Source organism: Sphaerodactylus townsendi, linkage group LG03 (genome assembly GCF_021028975.2).
Source record: "Sphaerodactylus townsendi isolate TG3544 linkage group LG03, MPM_Stown_v2.3, whole genome shotgun sequence".
NCBI lineage: Eukaryota > Metazoa > Chordata > Lepidosauria > Squamata > Sphaerodactylidae > Sphaerodactylus > Sphaerodactylus townsendi.
The window spans coordinates 45,701,654-45,721,176 of NC_059427.1; the positions used below are offsets into that span (position 1 = coordinate 45,701,654).

The 19,523-nt window shown below is 42.9% G+C and overlaps 1 protein-coding gene across 2 annotated transcripts in view; it reads right to left on the reverse strand.

The window, feature by feature from the left end:
* The window catches only part of SRGAP3 (SLIT-ROBO Rho GTPase activating protein 3), a 232,850-nt gene extending 216,688 nt beyond the window's left edge, over nucleotides 1-16,162 (reverse strand). For both annotated transcript variants that reach the window (XM_048487752.1, XM_048487751.1), the window contains exon 1: nucleotides 15,406-16,162. In XM_048487752.1, the coding sequence (XP_048343709.1) occupies nucleotides 15,406-15,472 (67 nt within the window). In that variant the 5' untranslated portion in view covers nucleotides 15,473-16,162. The remainder of the gene's footprint in view (nucleotides 1-15,405) is intronic.
* Between the last annotated feature and the right edge of the window lie 3,361 nt (nucleotides 16,163-19,523).

The following is a 19,523-nucleotide window of genomic DNA, read 5'->3' on the forward strand; positions in this document are numbered from 1 at the left end:
TTGCTAGGTTAGAGTAAGGACCCTGTCCATTTTCTTACAGGATTCAGTTATTAAACTGATGCCAAATGAGACTCCCAAAATTCAAATCACAGTTATATTAAGTGCCAATAAAGGCTTATTGTTGTAAGTCACAGTTATAAAAAATGATTTACAAATTGAACACAAAACTAAATCATTAATTCAAAGCTTCTTATGGTGCCATCCAACAAATATGTAAGATCATCAACTGCACACAGCCATGCATTTTCTGTGGAATGGCCTTTGTGAGGATGTCGGGAAAGCTCCTACACTTTTGATATTCTGCAAACTACGAAAAGCAGAATAACCCTTAAATTCAAAGTTAATAAGATTGCAGTAGTCCAGTCCCTGTTGCTCATGAAGAGGTGCAACAGGCATAGCTGTCTAGAAGGGCAGAAGACAATCCTTCCTACAGACTCCCTTTGGATCAAGAACACAAGATCAAGCAATACGCTGCAGATGCAAACCTAATCCTTGCCAATTATAATCCAGGCAGCATTTTAGCCATTGATCCCTTCTCACAACTAGACTCCACTACATGACACCACATCTATTCCTGCAGGATTGTTAAGGCAAGAGGGCTCTTTAGACAGATCTGGCAACATTACAGTTTACCTATTGCCTAAAGGATGTCTAATAGATGTCTAATCTAATATTTATTTCCATCACAAAAAGATTCCACATTGATGAGAATGTTCAATATCTGCAGAGCACAGTTTATAAAACTGCAGCTATGTAACTGAATGACACTGAGAGGTGGCACAGTTCTTGCTTCAAGATTGCTTTCACACCTACCAACTTCTTCTTCATTTTCTCCTATTACACAGAACAATTATGATTTTCAGCACACACAAAATCTTCAGAATTCTATTTACAACAACATTTAGGAGGCTCTCTAACAAAAAAGACCACATTTTACAGTCATTCGTTATGAGAAATACTGGGGGAATCCAATAAAATATTAGGATTCCCAGTCTATTTTGACAGACCTGCTGGTCCTGCAAAAAAAGGAAATTCTGATCCATATTTTGTCAAGGTTAATGAAAGCCTTAGCAAGCAACTTAAAATTACAGAGACAGTCAAAAAACCTCTTTCCAGCCAAACTGTACCAAGTATTCACTTAAACCATAGATTAAATTTGCCACATCTAAAAGCAGAACTGACAATAAAAATGGAAGGAATAATTATTTTTGTAGCCAGGAAAGCCAAGCATGACAACTAAGCATTAGTTTAAAATATGTCGACATTCAAGGGTGTGCAATCAAATGGAAACAATGTGCTCATATTCTCTGTATGTGTTTTAGTGTATTTACTGCAGACAAGATCTAGTTAATTTTTTGGCCTTTCAATCATTGGAGTTTCTGTAAAGCAGCTACAAACATATCTAAAAACTGTATGCCATCCATTAACTGACAAGAGAAGGTATGTCAAAAGTCGAATGCCTTAGAAAAGAATAATATAACAGAAAGGTAAAGGAAAGGAACTACTCCTTATTTCCTGATCTTCCACTTGGGTGAACCAAAAGCATATTGGATACAGCCTTCATATTAAAAAGAGATTAGTCAGCTGAACTAATATTAAATGGGACAATTATGAAACACTAGCATTAAAAGCCCATCTTAGGAGGCCTAGAATGGGCTCTAGGAAGGGGGGAAGTGCTGGCCAAGTCCCACTGCCTCCCTGGGCTCTCACTACCTGTCTCTACCCCCCATTCCCGCAACTCACCGTACACCACATCTTGGTTGTTTGGGATGAGGGAGGGTGCACATGTGAATGGAGAGGTGTTGTGGAACAGTGGATTGCCACCCATATCCCAGCAGCATGGCTTCACGTTTTGGTGGGTTGAGGGTGCACAGGGAATTAGGAGAGTTGGTGGAGGGGCCAGCTTGGTTTGGGGTGGAGAGAGATGCAGGGGGGATAGTGGGGGATTCTGCCGGGGCCTGCAGGGGGATGGTGCACAGGGGGTTTCAGGGGGATGGTGCACAGGTGATTGGGAAGGGATTCTGCCGGTATGAGCAGGAGAGTGGCTTGCCACCCCTGTTCCAGCGGCATGGCTTGCATTTTTGGTGGGTGGAGGGTATACAGGGAAATTGGGAGGGCTTGTGGAGATGCAGTTGTGGGGGTGGGAAACACAGGTAGGGAAATGGAGGGCTTCTGCCAAGGCCTGCAGAAGCTTCGGTTTTCGAGCGGTTGGAGGCTGGGTGGGGGGAAGGGGAATGCTGTTGGTGGGGCTGACATGGAGAGCAGCTTTCCATCACTCTACCCACTGGGGACGTTAGTTGGAATGGAGGGCAGCTTCCTGCCAGTGCTCTGCAGGGCCTCTTGTTTGGGTCAGAGGGAAGGTAGTTGGGGAAGGGGTCAGGCACTGGCAGTGAGGTTGGCCAGCCTCTCGTTTAGTTTTTGTCATGACGCTGAACCCTGAACCAATGAACATGCAGAACACTGGTTGAGGATTCGTTGTCCCAACACTTAGATTATTACTGAATTATATAAGGTAATATGGTCCCTATCAAAGCAGACAGAATTTACATTCATTGTTCCTGGGACCAAATGCTTCTCTGAATGGTTCCTCAGATCAAATGATTCTCTTACATTCTCCTACCCTCCATTTTATCCACACAACAACTGGGTGAGGAAGGTTAGACAAAGTGTGTGACTGGTCCAAGGTTACCCAGCAAGCTTCTCTGACAGGGCAGAGATTTCAGCCTGGGTCTCCTAGGTCCTAATATGACACTCTAACCACTATACCACTGAATATTTCTAATAGCATATTTCTTATTAGCTATTCTAGTTTAGAAATGGTCACCAATCATATAACCAAAACCCTTTACTGAACCTACAAAACCCTACTACATTCTATGGGTTTTTAACAGGGCATGATTAAGAACATTTTCCTTGGAAACAGTCCCACTGAATAGAACTGAGAAGGGCCTGCTCAGAACTGCTATCTAAAACATGTGTTACAATGAAGAGTTTGAAGAGTTTGGATTTATATCCCCCCTTTCTCTCCTGTAGGAGACTCAAAGGGGCTGACAATCTCCTTGCCCTTCCCCCCTCACAACAAACACCTTGTGAGGTAGGTGGGGCTGAGAGAGCTCCGAGAAGCTGTGACTAGCCCAAGGTCACCCAGCTGGCATGTGTGGGAGTGTATAGGCTAATCTGAATTCCCCAGATAAGCCTCCACAGCTCAGGCGGCAGAGCTGGGAATCAATGCTAGAAGATATGTTTCCAGCTAATACTGGGCAAATCGTAGCTTGTTCTTGACAGTATGCCAATTCTCAGGGAAGAGCAATAGTTCAGATATATAGCTCATAATTTTCATACATAAATTCCAAGTTCAATCCCTGGCATCTCCACTTATGATGTCAGAGGAAGGAAATATCTCTACCTTGGAAAGCTGCCATGTCAAGACACTCACTGAAGGTTGAGAGATACTTAGTTTGATTCAGTAGAACATGCATCTAGAATTTGACTTTGTGCTGGAATCTGGACACAAGGGTGCCGTTCTTTACCTGTCTTTAAAGACAGGTTATACTGCAATGCTTTCAATGATTTCCCCAATGACTCAAGAAGTCAATAGATGCTGTAGCAGTAGAAATGAGATTATCATTTGAGCAGTCCTATCTCCTAGAACTGTGAAAGGTCAAATTCACATATACTCACCTCACAGTAGCCATAAGTTTAAAGGATGGCTAGTTAGTGTCAAACCGATCAAACGCTTGAGACCAGGAAATCACCCAACATCACCATAAGACTTCTCAGTGTGAAACAATTCACACGCTCAGTTACAAGCCATTCAGATACAACAAGAAACAGTATTCCTAATATACGTATCAATCAGCTGTGACTGTACCTTGCCAATTTTTTTTACTTATTATCTACTACAAGGGTCTAGGTGCCCCTGAAACACAATTTAGTCTCCCTAGTTATACCATGAATATAGAAATGCAAAGTAGAATGTTGAATATAGGGCAGGAAGAAGAACAGGGGCTTCCAGGACTCAAATGCTATTTCAAACGTTTGAAGCAAACAGAACAATAGGTTCTGGTGGGTTTTCCGGGCAGTGTGGTTGTGGTCTGGTGGATCTTATTCCTAACGTTTCATATCATAAACCTGTTCGCCAGTTACTCTACAGAGAAAACATAATTCACTGAAATGTCTTCTCTAAAGCCACATGCTGTCCTTTCCAAGGTATGCACTTACACAGTTATGCTATTGAACGTTTGCAGAGGTCTTTAAAAAACAAAACATATACACTACTTAATCCCTCCTCCCCTATCTCTGTCTACAAAGGTCATCATATATTTGGATCAGGTGGTCTTATAGTGTCAGTGTGCTTAGTGGTTAGGAGTGACAAATTTGCAAGACCCAGTTTTGAGTCCCCAGTCATGCCACAGAAGCTTGAAGGGTGACCTCCTTGGACCATAGGTGTCAAACTCACGGCCCTCCAGATGTTATAGACTACAGTTCCCATCATCCCCTGTCAGCATCATGCTGGCAGGGGATGATGGGAACTGTAGCCCATAACATCTGGAGGGCCGTGAGTGTGACACCTGTAACCTGGACCAATCACACTCCCAGGTAGGTAGGATGGGAGTATGCGATAAAATGGAGAGGAGCAGAACAATTCACTTTGAGTCCCCTGTAAAGGATTCAATGGTGTTGATGATCGGGACAGCCGCCTGGCCTTGACTGCATTCCATAACCCGGGCGATGGGCCAGCATCTGCGGCGGAGACTCTGGCGGAGACCTTATCTCTGCGAGAGAGATGAGAACTCCGTTCCCATGGGAATCCGGGAGGGGGGATGGGATGGACAGAGTTATAACCTGTGCTTCTGGCGGGAGACTTTATTCCTGCCACGTCGTGTACGTGAGCTTTCTAGGATGTCTGAATAAACGGTCTTTTACACCAAAAAAGCCTTTTATTTCTGCTTCTATGGAATTCCTTACACCCCACTGGGTAGAAAGGCAGGATATAAGAAAATACATGCATTCTATGCTTGGTCCATTACATTTGTTTATTCTATATTTCCTCCAGGAAGCTCAGAGCAGCACACAGAGCTCTCCCCTCCTACATTTTAATCTTCACAATGGCCCTCTGAGATAAACTAGTCTGTGAGAGTAACTGCCCCAAAATCATCCACAGGGCTTTGAAACCAGATCCCCCTCCCCCCAGCCCTAACCACTACCCACAACAGCACTCTCCTACTCAGCTTCTTTGTTAATGGATTACACAGTTCAGACTGACATCCAAGCCATCCCTTTTACAGTTTCTGACACCATGGATCAGAAAACTGCCACTTAATCTATCTAGTATATTTGCCACAGCTACTTCCAACGCACCAGAAACTTGCATTACAATAAAAATATTCTGCTTTCCCCCCAAATGATTCTATACTGGCATTCACCCATGTACAACACTATCTACAGATCTTTCTTCCACATGCTTTAATACCACAATCCCAAACACAGTTACACCCCTCTAATCACACTGACTTCCATGGATTTAGAAGGGCGTAACTCTGTTTAGGATTGAACTGAATGTTTCCTTTATTTTATCAATTTAGGTAGACATTTCTGTCTTGGAAAGTGTGTGCAATCTTATCTCATCTAATCCCTGTTTTTGTACATACATTTTCTAAGACCTTGAAGTCTTCTGCCCAAGTTTTCAGCCCCATTCTCTAGTAACAGGACCTGCTTCTTCAATTTTCTCCTGCTATCATTTTCATATGTCAGCTGTTCCACTGCCAACATGTGATTTCTATTAGGCTTCCCCTCCTCTCCAGCACTCTACATTTCAAAATAGCAATCTTCCTTATGTGGGCAGCAGAGACTAAAGTAACCATGTAGAAGAAAAGGTAGCTTCCCAGTTCTGTTAATGCAGCCTTTCATCCTTCATGATCTCCACTACCAAAGCTCCACACAAGCTCTCAGAAAAATTCTGGCTCATATGTTCAACCATGCAAGTGACCTACGTAGCACTTGAACAGGATAGACCAGGGGTAGGGAACCTTTAACACTCAAAGAGCCATTTGGATCAGTTTTCCACGGGAAAAGAAAACACTTGGAGCCGCAAATAATTTTTGACATTTAAAATAAAGATAACACTGTATATATTGGGTTTTTTACCTTTTAATCCACTCATTCTGAGAAGTGCATGGATGCATGGGGCCAGCGGCCTGGCCTTGCCGGCCGCCGGGAAAGCACCCGCCCCGCTTGAACAAGGCGGGTGAGAGAGGAAGCCCGCAGCGCTGCCCAGCCGACCGTGGGCAATTGGTGTGCCCGCCCTGCTGCCTGCAGGGCGGGTAAGGATGAAGCCAGCGGCTCAGCTCGTGGAGCCGCAGTGCAAGGGCAGAAGAGCCGCATGCGGCTCTCGAGCCGCAGGTTCCTTACCCCTGGGATAGACAGACAAAACTATCTGAGGGGGTAATAAACAGGCAGCATTGGAAATCAGTTAAATGAACATGATGGTGGTCTGGCTGGATGGGATGGGGCTGAGCATGATGTCAACTTGCTTGAGGCATGCTGGAGTCAAGCAATAACCCGATTGAGATTAATGGTTCATGTACCACACCCTCCAGTCAACTACTGCATTGTTTCAGGATTGCCTTTGTCAAAGTTAAGCTCTTCCAACCAAGTTTGAAAAACTGACAGCATGACAAGATCACACTATTTTTGTGACTAAATGCTGGAAGAGAAACAGCAGCCGTATCTAATATCAGCCTCTGCTGATTCTGATTCTTCAGTTTGGGGGCCTTTGGGAATGAACTCCTTGCCTTACTTGGAATCCTTGCCTTGCTTTGGAGTTTTCCTGACTTTCTAGATTTAAGTCTGGAATACCTCCAAGGATAGCCATTACAGAGCTGTTCTATCATATCAACCTCCAGTTCCAGCTACTTCCCTGGATCACTGACCTTGCCAAGTACCTTCTACCTTCCACATTTTACATTCTGAGAATTCCAGTGCAATATATTATCATTGGTTTATAAAACTGCTCAAATAACAAAAATGTATTTTGCTGCTCTTTAGACACAAAAATAAATGAATAAGCACAAAATATGCTCTGTTGAGAAAAACCAATTACAGTTCTCCTGTTCAGGTCGTCTTGTATTTTGAACTTGATTGTTCACTCTCCGGAATGATCAGCTACACTGTAATTTGAGGAGTTTTGTAACTTCTGATCACAGAACATTAAAACAAGCAATTCTCCTCCAAACTATTTCCCTCCGTCTCAATTTTCTCCTTCTCTTTATTTTATAAAGCAACTTTATAAAGCTGTTCAAATTAACAATTAACTAGTTTAGGCTGAAAGACTTCAAATCCCAAAGCAGAAAGAAGTGGCCTTATTTATTTATTTATAATTGGTTTTATATACCGCTCCTCCCCCGAAGGGCTCTGGGCGGTGAACAACAGCCTTGATGCATTAACCTGTAGCCTTTAATAATGACTGATTAGGCACAAGGTGTCTGCTGTGTGATGGGGATGAATGTCCATCTCAGCAAGATTCCTTGTATGAACATATTTCCTCAAGCCCTGCTTTCACTTTCCATTTTCTCTGTGGCAAGCAACACCATTTGTAGCACAATTTTTAATCTGTGTCGTCACTAGAGCATGCAGATTGGCCAGCGAGCACAGCTTTGCCTTGTTATAAATCAAGATAATGATATATATTTATATATATATAAATGATATAAATCAATGTTATAAATCAAGATAATGATAGAATAACAGACAGTGCTTGGAAATAACAAGCCTCTCTGTCCTCTGGAGGAAGCAACAGCAGGAAGTGTGTGTGTGGAGGGGAGGACGAGAGAATATCAGCTCCAGAACGGTCCCCTTCTTTAGCAGACTGTGGTCCAAGGAACTGCTTTGCCTCTTTCACTGTGGGGAGGGACTATTTTTTTTGAAACTGTAATATCAATATAAGTGCAGTTTAAAGAGCTAAGCTAGCAGTTTTGACTACTGGATGTAATGAGATCTCTGTCTTTCAGAATTACTTGATGGACAGGGAACCAAACCCAGGAGAGTTCTCTGCAAAAAAGCTCCATGGCAGCATTGAGAGCCATGTAAAGGAAGAAAGGGTAAACTTGTCATTGTACGTGCTGCATGAGCTCTGGTCCACATTTCACTCTTTGCTTCCCTTATAACAATAGAAGAGTTTTTTCTTCTTCTAAGGTAACTACTGCTGAAAATTAAAAGAGATTTATCCTCAAAGCCCTGAAGCACTTAACTCAAGTTGTAAATCAGAGCAAAGGTTAAAAAAACTTTTCTTCTGTGCTTTGGCATACTCCGTCATATCATTTGTCCAGACTGTAGTGTTTAGTTAGAAGCCTATAATATTCAAATAATTTTTATTACTGAATAGACTGGCAAACTCATGTCAAATCAGAACATCTTGGGCCAGGGTGGAAAAGTTAAGGTAGATGCTACAGTTAAATTTTACTGCAAGTTACATTTATCAGTCATCTCATTTCAAATTACTGTAATTTCAATTACACAGAGTGTTACAACAAAATTCTGAGTTGCTATACAGACATGCAACACATAACATACATGATAATATGACACTATTCAGTAAACAAAACAAAAAAATTGCCTCTGAGCATTCCTGGAGATGCTTCATGAACTTACCTTCATGATGCAACTGAGGAAAAAATAATTACAAAGCCATAACTAGCCAGATTGCCAAAATAAAAGCCAAAAAGGCACCTTGTACTAGAGATAACTACCACACAGATTCAAGAAGAAGAAAATGTTTAGCTATAACTTTCATCACAGGGTGCCAATTCTACTACTGCTAATGGTTCTAATACATACACATAACAGAAGACTAAACAGCGTATTGACCAAGATTACCTGAAGTCATTTTCACAGCTAGTGCATATAATAATTATTCTTACACAAAAGTAGGAATTTTATCTCCATATAGAGGGAGTATGCGCAACAACACATAGCAATTTAAACCTGCACATGATCACCATATTCAATCAGCTACCAACAGGTTACCAACAACCGATTTCTACATGAGAATTTAACATGCAAAGAGAGTACGAACCTTTTGTGCATTCAGGAAGCAAATTAACAGTCATGTTCTGGGATACAGTTCATGTGATGAACAGTAAGTGGATTGTTGAAGTTGTGACTGCAGGAGGAGGAGGGGGGGGAGAACATGTGCGTTAACTTGCCCAGTAGCTTCTCTCCTTTCCCCAAAAAACCCTAAATGGGAGCACCCCCCACCAGGATACTTTGATCACCTCAAAATTCAAGCATGGGGACATCCATTAGCAATCATAGGAGTGACTCCTATGACTGCTGGGCTCTGATGTCAGTTGGGAAGGATGTTTCTAGTCCAGCTTTAAAACTGACCTATAGATCAAAGCCTCTCTTGCGAAAGCCACAAACAACTTGCAAATCACTGCTTCAAATAGCTATGCAGAGCTTCCTTAGCACTTTGCTCAAAATATCTGACCCAGGTTTGACTAGACTAACCAGAACTCCTGGAAACTTGCTTTGCATAAACAAACCATCTCAGGGTAATAAAATCTTCCACCCAGAAGGATCATTTCCCCATCTCTATGTCAAGGATACCTTATCAAATAAATAACTCTTCTGTATCACCAAAGTTATTCAGATGCCTCTCTTCTACAGGATATTTTCACTGTCCAAAACCCAAGAGTTTGTACCAATGGATACCCTACCACACAGTCACCCCATCACCAGCTAGTAAGAAGTTAACCAATCACAACCTGGACTTACAGTTCTAGAGTAGCCATTTTCCCCATAGGCACCAGGCAAAATCAGGTGAGTAAAAAGGGCAACATAAACCCACTCACTATGTAGTTCATCCCCCCACCCCCACTGTCTTATGTTTATTCCTGAACTTATTTCCCACCCATAACCCATGTCCCTTGATGGGGACTTTAATTACTCACTATAGTCTGCCTCTCACTACAGTTAAAAGCGTACTACACAATTAAAGAATAGCTCAGTGAAAATGTGAAGAAGCAATCCATGAATGAAACCACCCCCAGCTTTTTGCACATTTCAAAAAACTAATTATTTTCCAAACAGCCCTCTATGCCCAAAGTAGACAGAGATTAAAGTGAACAAGAGCTTTGGGTGCAATGAACTGACAGCTGTGGGTATCTGATTGTATTGAAGGAAACAAAGAACGCTTGAAGTGAATGGATACCAAATGGAGACAAACGTTTTGGAGCAGCCCATAGCAGCACTCATTGAGGAGAAAGCAGGGGCGGAGCAAGGGGGAACTGCGCCCCAGGGCACACGCGCACCCTGCACCCCTGTCACAATGCTGCCCACCCCCAGAACGCCCCCATCGCACCAGGGCCTGGGGCCCCACCCCCACCCCATTGGCACTACGCCACTGGGAGAAATGACTGACTATATTATGTAAATCCGATATCAGCCCCTTTGGCACCAAATATTCACAGCAGTCTAGATGTTAACCTACCATTAAATTGGCATACAGTTTCTCAGTCTATCCATTAGTCCAGTTGATCAGGCAAATCATAGTTCTCAGATTATTTTATTTTGCTTTTACATCTTGTAAAACAAATTCATAATGGGAGAGCATAGAAATACACAGCAAATTAAACTGATGATATGGCCAGGATGATCCAAGATGACAGCCCTTACAGATGCTCTGAAGATAACACCCAAAGAATGAGAAATCCACTGTATGCTACAGATGCTATCTTTGAAAATGACCTGTACGTAAATAAGCAGTAGTTGTCTCTAGGTACAGGAAGTCTCCATACACTGAACAAGAATCTTATGGAAGCTCAAAAACTTAGTTTGAAGATTCTGCCTCATTTCTGCTACAATAGACTAGCATGGAAATTTCTTATTTCAGTTAAAATATCTTCTTCAGTATCTAATTAAAACTCTTCACTCTCAGAAATGGGCTGATTTGAAGATGCCTCTGTAATAAAGGTGCTTCAGTGATGACTACTTGTTAGCACATGAAGTCTTTAAAAGGTCAAGAGAGAGCTAGTACTTGAAGTGATAACTGATACCCAAGGAACTGCAATGTCTAGACTGGCTCTTCAACAATTAGTCAGGACTTATACTCAAAAGAACAAGAAACAGTAATTAATCCTCAGTTACCATTGTTTTAAACACAAAGGCGAATTACGTACAAGGTGATTGCTGCATGATGTGGGTGAATATCCATCTTGGCAAGATTTCTTGTATGAACAGATTTCCTCAAGTCTCACTTTCCCTTTCCATTCTCTTCACTTTTCACTTGCTGTTCTCCACTTCTACCTCAATTTTAATTTTCTTTGCCACCAGAGCAGTGCAAGTTTGCCAGTGAGCACAGCTGTATCCTGTCACCTTCCCTCTGCCCACGGCCAGCCTTTCCACGCTCTCATAATGCCATCCATGCCTTCCCCCCTCCCCCTCCATATCACCAGCTCCTTCACGTCACAGAAAAGAAGCTCGTTCACATGGGCTTAGCCAAAACTCACTGACCTTTATATTCTCATATTGATATAGTGAGATAGCAACATAATACCAACAGTGAGTGCTTGAAAATAACAAGCCTCTCTCTCCTTCTGCAGGGGCAGCAGCAGCAGGAAGTGTGTGTGTGTGGAGGGGAGAGAATATCAGGGAATATCCAGGGAATTGTTTTGCCTCTTTCATTTGGCGGGGGAGAGGATATTATTTTTGGAAAAGGGTAGAATATCAATATAACTGCAATTTAAAGGGCTAAGCCAGCAATCCAGACTACTGGGTATAATGAGGTCTGTGCCTTTAAGAATAAGTTGATGGAGTTAAGGGAGCCAGGCCCAGGAGAGTTGTCTGCAGAAAAGCTATATGGCTAGGAGTGACTGCCTCCTTGTGTGTAAACTGAGGAATCGCATGGAGACCCCACTACAAATCGTCTGTGCAGAGAAGAATCCTGAGATAAGCATTCCATGCATAATGGGCCAAGATCTAAAGCTAACTGCATACTGTCATTTAAGAACAGAGATAGGAATGTCAGTGGCATAATCACGGGGTTGGGATGGGGCCCTCAGACTATTCCCTAAAGGTGGCTTTTACATCCAGCTCACTTCCCCCAGGAGAGTAGTATATGGACTCCCACAACTACAAGCAATCATGACGCAATTACTTTCCCTTTGCACCCAGTTTCAGCTTCCTGAAACAAGGAACATTGTAACAATTAAGAGAAGATGGGACTCAGCCATTTTGACTAAGGTTGCTTCTTGAACAACTATTTGTGGCACAAGTAACATTCCTCCTTGTATACAGCCATACTTTCCTGTTGAAGATGGTTTCTCCGGACCTTTAATTATAACTGTGGTAGTCTGCCTTCCTCAAGAAGACTCATAAAAGGACAACTATATATTAAAACAGAAACCACAGCATCACCAACTTACAAAAAAGGTTCTCCTACAATTGAATTTTTACCTAACTTATGAAAGGACAGGAACACAAGGGCTTCACTGACATCTTCCAGTATTCTGCCATGTATGGACTACTATGAGCAGTTACCATTTTTAAATGTCTGCAGGAGGGGAGTCTTCAGATGACCCCATTGAGATCAACGGGGATGATACAGCAAAAGCATAACACGAGAAAGAGTTCTAAACCTACACGAGTCCCAGACCATGAAGAATTTGAGTAATAACCTTGAAATGAACCTAGAAATGAAATGGCAACTAATGAAGTAATTGCATAATTAGTGCAATATGTACATTGTACCTTATTTCGAACTGTGATATTTTACTATAAACTGAAATTCATACAGACCATAGTATAGCCTTCAGGTTAATGTGGCATGGATCCACATGGGTCAAGGTGGGAAGCAGATCTCCATGCCAACAAGTCACATGTTTCACAGCTGAATTCATTTGACTCAACCCAGCTGCAGCAGAAACAACCAAGACCAGTCTCCCAGTCTTGTAGCTACCACCACACAATTCTTGCTAATTAACAACCAAACCCCTACTAGGCAAAATTAGGATCCCCTCAGCCAGCCAGACCTAAACTAGTAGTACTGCTGCACATACAACCATTTTTAAAAAGGAAGACAACAATATCTTTTCCAACTTTAAAACAGAACATCAATACAGTGGGTGTGCATTTTATTTCTGGCACAAGATAATGTCAAAATTGCATAATTTATATCCAGACAGGAAATGTTAGCAAAGAGCTGTTGTAACAGTTCCCTTCAGATCAAAGGTCAGTCCCTCTCACCACATCCCCCCTTAGAGTGTGGCACCTGCTCCTCTGATCCAATTAAAAGAATATTATATATAAAGTATCTTGGACATAATGAGGTGAAGGCTTAGGTCTGCATCTTAGAGGGTTCTCTGGTTTTACTCAGTGGTGCATTTAATGCTGTATTTGGTGTTAAGGCCTGCTCTGTTAACAGAATCAAATCTGCAATGCATCTTCTCCCAATATTAAATTTACTTGCATTTTAAAAAGATAACGTAGTAGTAACAGAGGCAGCTTCTTCATTGCCATCGACAGCATACAACAAATCCCTTAAGAGAAACACTGCATTCAATTCTTCCACTGCCTATGCAGGCATCATTGAATAAAGCACAACATTATGGCAGCAACAGAGGATTAAAAAGTTTCCTGCAGAAACTATTAGAGGATATCCAAAAACAATTACAAGGAATATTATAAGATTTTTTTTAATTTAAAAGATGTTAAACTGAAGCTCGCCTCTATTGAAGTTAGAAGCAAAGTTTCCACTGACATCAAGGGAATCCAAGATTTCATCCTGTCTGTTTTGGCAAACAGTGTGGAACTGCGTCCCTAGAGTGCCTCACACACATAACACAGCCCTTTGTAATGCCAACTCTTTTATCACAGCACTGATCACAAGGCCCTGTGTGACGGTGTTCACTCCACACAAGCAAGCCGCTTGGTTTAAACTACACCACGATCACCTATGAAAGTCACAAGCACAAAAACGTGTAAGCTGCAAGTCTTTATTCACTAAGGTGGAAAAAGTAATTTATGTAAGACCATACAAACATACCAAATGTTACCCTCCATGTTTACAACGAAAGCTGAGCTACTTGGAAATGGAGTTTACATACGGCTTAGCTAGGCTGAGTCACCTCACAAAAAAACTGATAATGCATGTGGACAAGTACTATAACCATGGATGTCTATGAACTGTGTTGGGTCATGCAGAAGGTACTCAGTGATAACTTTACTAGGAATATTTCCAGCCCAGGATCTCTTTTTATACAGCCCACAAAGGTCCACAGCGCTCAAAGCAGCTCATGCAAAACTGACCAGCGGGCCAACAGCTCTTTCAGCATCAGGTCAACAATAATCCATGGATGAGGAAAGTCTAAGTAGCCACTGATACATCAACATCATCTCAGTTTCACAGCAAACAGTAAAAATGTGTTGTGTTAATCACCAGCATACATCTTTTGGTATCTGACTTCTCAATGAAAGACTTCTTATTCAAAAACCTCTTCCAAAATAAAGAGTGCAAATATTAGTTTGTGGGTTGATGGCATGGCAAGAGTGGTGCTTCACCCGAAAAAATAAGATGTCTTTAACAACCATCTCTTGGCTAGATTGAGGCAGACTTTTCACCCAAGGTGTGTCATGTGCACTGGAGTGGAAGAAGGGCAAAGCATCCAGTCTCCCCTCACACATCCATACACACACGCAGGAGGAAGTCCTCAGATATGGATAATTCATGTCAGCAATTGCTTCTTTTCACACTCTTCAGTGAGCTTTATCAGCCCCTCCAGCTGTGCGGCCCAGGTGCAAAGGAAACCGACTAAATAAATGTAATATAGAAGAGGGTTAACACGCACACATGTGCTATTTAATGCTAAATGCTATTTAAACGTGGAGAACTGGGCACCCGCTCAAGAAGCGTTCCACATATGGGAGAGATGAATCCACGCCTACAGCCTCTATAGCCCCTAAATGCAAATCCAGCCACATACACATCTATTATACACAGATGGCTGCCCCCGCCTACATCGAAATGGGGCTTTATATTTTAATTAAAGAGAGGCCCCATTTATCACGCCGTCAAGACGATGAACTGAGAATCTCACACAAACAGAGAGTGGGGTTTAAAAAAAAAGAAGCCACCATTCACACAACTGCAATGCAGCTTTTACTACTCCGCCGTGATTTCCCTACACCACTAAACCTCTTCTGTCTCAAACAGCCAGGTGGCTTGCTGTAATAACCCCGGCATTTTCACCATAAATCTAATGAGGCGTGATAAGATTTATAACAATAAGAGGCGCGGGGAAGGGGGGAGAGAAGGGAGAAAGGGAGGAGAAGGAGGATGCAAAGTATACAAAAGGAAGTATACAAAAAGAGGATACAAAGTATACAAAAAAAGGTAACGCGTCCACTCACCTTTTACTTGAGTTTCATATTCGGCTATTATTTCTTTGTCTTTCTTGAACTTAGCTTGAGATGACATCTTTGCAAAGATCGACCAAGATGCCCCAGCGAGCTTTTATTGGCGTTATGTTTATTTCCCCTTGCAGAAAGGGAAAAGAAGAGGAAAGTCTTCCCCTCCCTTCCCCCCTCCCCACCGGCTTGGTCGGCTCTAGTTGCTTCGCAGGGAGGCAGTTTTGCAGCTTGTCGGTTTCACTTCACCGCCGAGGAAAAGCCGTTTCTCTTTGCTCCGGCTCGACGAGAAGATGCCCCCGCATTTGCCTCTGCCCGACCAGTTTGCAGCCACCGAAAAGAACCGGACCAGATGCAGCTATGGATATAGGATTTCTCCCCCCTGCCGTTGTGCAGGGAAGCCGGGTGAAAAAAGGGTGAGCGGGAGGGGGGGCGAGGAGGGTGTGTCACCTGCACCCAAGTCGTCTTCCCAAAAAAAAAAAAAGAACCCCCACCCCAAATGCCGTCAAAATAAGTAGATAAGGAGCAGCCTAGCAAAACAACCCCAAATGCACGCAAGGGGCCCCTCCTTCCTTAGCTAGGCAAAACCATGGCAGGCTTTGGAAGCTCTGGCTGTAATCCAAAAGGAGGTCAGGTTGCAAAAAGGGCTTTCATTTCGCCCCCCCCCCCTCCTTTCCAAATTAGCGTGAGCTTTCAATCGGGCGGGGGAGAGAAGTTTGCTTGGACTGCCGGGGATGCATCGGCTCCGTCGCTCACCGACTGCAGGCTTGAATTAAGTTCGCCCCACGTCACGCGCGGGCAGCCAAGCCCCGCCTCCTGCATTTGACACACTGGAGCCTGCAGGACGTTTTAACTCGCTGCAAGGGGGGGGGGGGGATGCAGAAATCATGAGCCCCGCAAAAAAGGGGGGGGGGAGGTTGCAAGACGCCGCTGGAAGGGAGGACGCCAGAGCCTATATTGAGCCACTCTGCGGCGCTGGGCGAGGGGCACGCCCATTGCTCCCGGGGGAATCGTTCACACTGGAGCTCCAAATCCAATTTCATAGCTAGGCGGACCTGCTCAAACAGAGTGAGAGCCGTATTCGTTATAGATGTTTTTGTTTTTGTTTTATTGCTTGCCTTCATCTCATTATTGGCTTGTTAGGTTGTTAGTACTGAACAGCCTCTTGAAGAGTTGGAGGGGCTTTCTGTAAAGTGTTCCATGGCCTCGATTCTGAATTATGGTCCTTCTCCAGATTATTTCTATGACCATTTTACATTTTGAGATTTTGCAGCTGTTAGGTAAGTGAACCAATGAAGGGGTTTTTCATCCAAGCTCTAGTCCACTTCCACCTGGGTTATAGAGGCTGTTAGAGATTAATCCCATGGGCAACATTTGTGCCGCAAACCAGGAAAAAAAAGTGTTATCAAATGTTAGCATGAGAGAGGAGAGGTATAGGTCAGGCTTTTAGCCAAGATAACCAAATATGATCTCTGAATTCGCATAGTCAAGTGCTGAGGAAAAGTCAACAAAGGAAGGTGGTTGTTTGCAAGCCCTGCTTGTGGGCTTCCTAGTGGCATCTACCTGGCTCCTGATGCTAGGATTCTAGTCTAGATGAACCACACATGAGGCAGCCTAATACCACATCTGACAACTGATTCACATGACTAGCCTAATATGGCCTGCACGGATGACAGCAGCTTCCAGTTTCTAGGAACCTTTTTAACCGGTGATTCTTGGGACTTAACTTGCACTGGCACCAAGGAGATCCTCCATCACTGATCTATGTCTTCTCCCTCTTCTTTCACCTTCAGGAGGGAACGTCTCCTCTAAGATGGCCTTGCTGTGGCAGTTATTTTATTTACTTCTTTACAATAGTTATATCTCACCTTTCCGCCCTTACAAGGGCCACCAAGGCAGCTACCAATTTAAAAGATACATGATAAAAACTATGTTATAAAACTGTTCCAATAAAAGCATATAAAACATATATCATTAAAACAACTTCTAAAAGAGTTTAAAAACAGAGTTAAACTACATATGAAACATAAAATCATTGATTAGGAAGGAGAGATCATTGAGGCAGAGGTGGAGCAAGGGGAAACTCTGCCTGAGGCGCACGCGCTCACCCTGTGCCCCTGCCACAGCAGTGCCTGCCCCGCCCTGGAATGCCCCACCACACCCCCTCCGCGGCCTGGCCACGCCTCTGCTGTGGCTCCGCTTGGGGCGTCGTGCCCCATCCCGCTCCTTTGGCACTACACCTCTGTATTGAGGAAATGACAAATGTCTTCACCTCCTGTCAGGAGATGACAACAGAAGGGTACAGATGAATCTTCCTGGGGAAAGAGTTCCAGAGATTTGGTGCCATTACTGAGAAGGTCCAGTTCCAGGTAGACATCTGCCTAATCTCAGAAGACATCCAAAACAAACAACAAAAGGATTATTCTGTTTTCCTTCAGAGCTCTTATTTTCATTGGCCAAATTTATGCAGATGCAATTGACCAATGAACTAATCCAAAATGAATGGACTGACTGAGATTTCTGAAGTTACATAACCCAGTGATAGAGCTCTGTACATCAGTTCTCTGAACTGGGTTCATTAAGCTGTCCAGTGGCCAAACATGCATCTGATGTTCTGTGCAGGCTCCAAAGGCTGTGCAAATAAAGTAGATTGTCCTGACGATGTCACCAAGTCCATGCCAGCAGGCAGGAGACACCTTGGAAATTTATGGGGCAGCCAACAAAAGAAATGCAAAGTGTTGGGTATAGCAGAGTTTGCCCAGTCATGGAAATGTGATATTGAGTGCCATAAAATCAGTCCTCCTGAGAAGTAAATTGCAAAAAAAGTTAAAACTTACATTTAGTCAAGTAGATTCTGTTCACGTTCTTGTTGCAGTTGAAAAAAACCATAGAAATCCCAATTTAAAGAATACACTTCCCTGTACAAGTGGCCAGCTATTCCGGCATCATGTGAGTGCAAGTATGGAATATTTGCTTCTTCAGGAGAGACGTGTAGAAGTGTCTCACTCCATGCAGGTCCATGTGGAAAAGTGCAACAAAGAACAATGGCTACTGAGAAAGAAGGAGGTGGAGTTAAGAGGGCAGCTCCCAGGTACAGACAAAGAATCACCCCACTTACTTGCTTAGAGAGATTTAGCTCTCCACAATGTCCTGGCATGCTGTCAGTCTCACTCCATCACAAAGATCCACCTGTGGCAAAGGGATAGAAAGATCATGAATTATTAGTATAGCACAGAAATAACATTTTATAAAATGTCCTTTACATATTTGCTCAGGAACAAGCCTCGCCATGTTCAGTAAGACTTACTTCCTAATTGACGTGCACTGACCCAAAGCAGTTCTTCCAGCTATCCTAGGGTCAATCCTTTCTTCCAAAATTCATTTACGTTTTGTAAATACATAAGATAAAAGTTGTAAAACACTTTGCATTTAAAAGTACACTGGAAATTATCATTAAAGAGCCATTAAGATAACAGATCTAAGAGTGCACAGTGAATTGCTTGTGATCCTTTGATTTCAAAGAACTTACACACTCCCAGTTTATGAGGGAGGGTGTGCCCAATACATGAAATGTATTCCAGAAAAGCAGCTGTGCATACATGCATTTCTAAGGCATCTATTGCTATCCTACCTATTTGCATTTGTGGCCATTTTGATTTACGATGTTGTAACCCTGACTTGCACTTCTATCCTCATTGTAATGTACACTGAACGTTTTAACCACTAAAAATAGCAAGAAATTTGTTTTGCATTATGAAAATCAAGTCAAGCATGGAAAATCACAACCCTGATTCAAAGCAACCAAATATCTGCAAATGAAAGAGATTTTGTTGCTGGGTAGGTTAAAATACGTTATGTGGCTTTGTATCTTGCAGCACCCTGAAACATAAACGCTGTGAGAAATCACTTTATGGCAACTATAATTAGCTGGTCTTAATCTCCCCCCTCCCTTTGTGAGATATTGTATTTTATTGGTGGTTGAATTTTTCATGTGGAAATCCATGGAGTTGATTTCTAGAATCACCAGTTTTAGAACATGGAGAAAGACTATGAAAGATCTAGCTCAGGGGTAGGGAACCTGCGGCTCGAGAGCCACATGCGGCTCTTCTGCCCTTGCACTG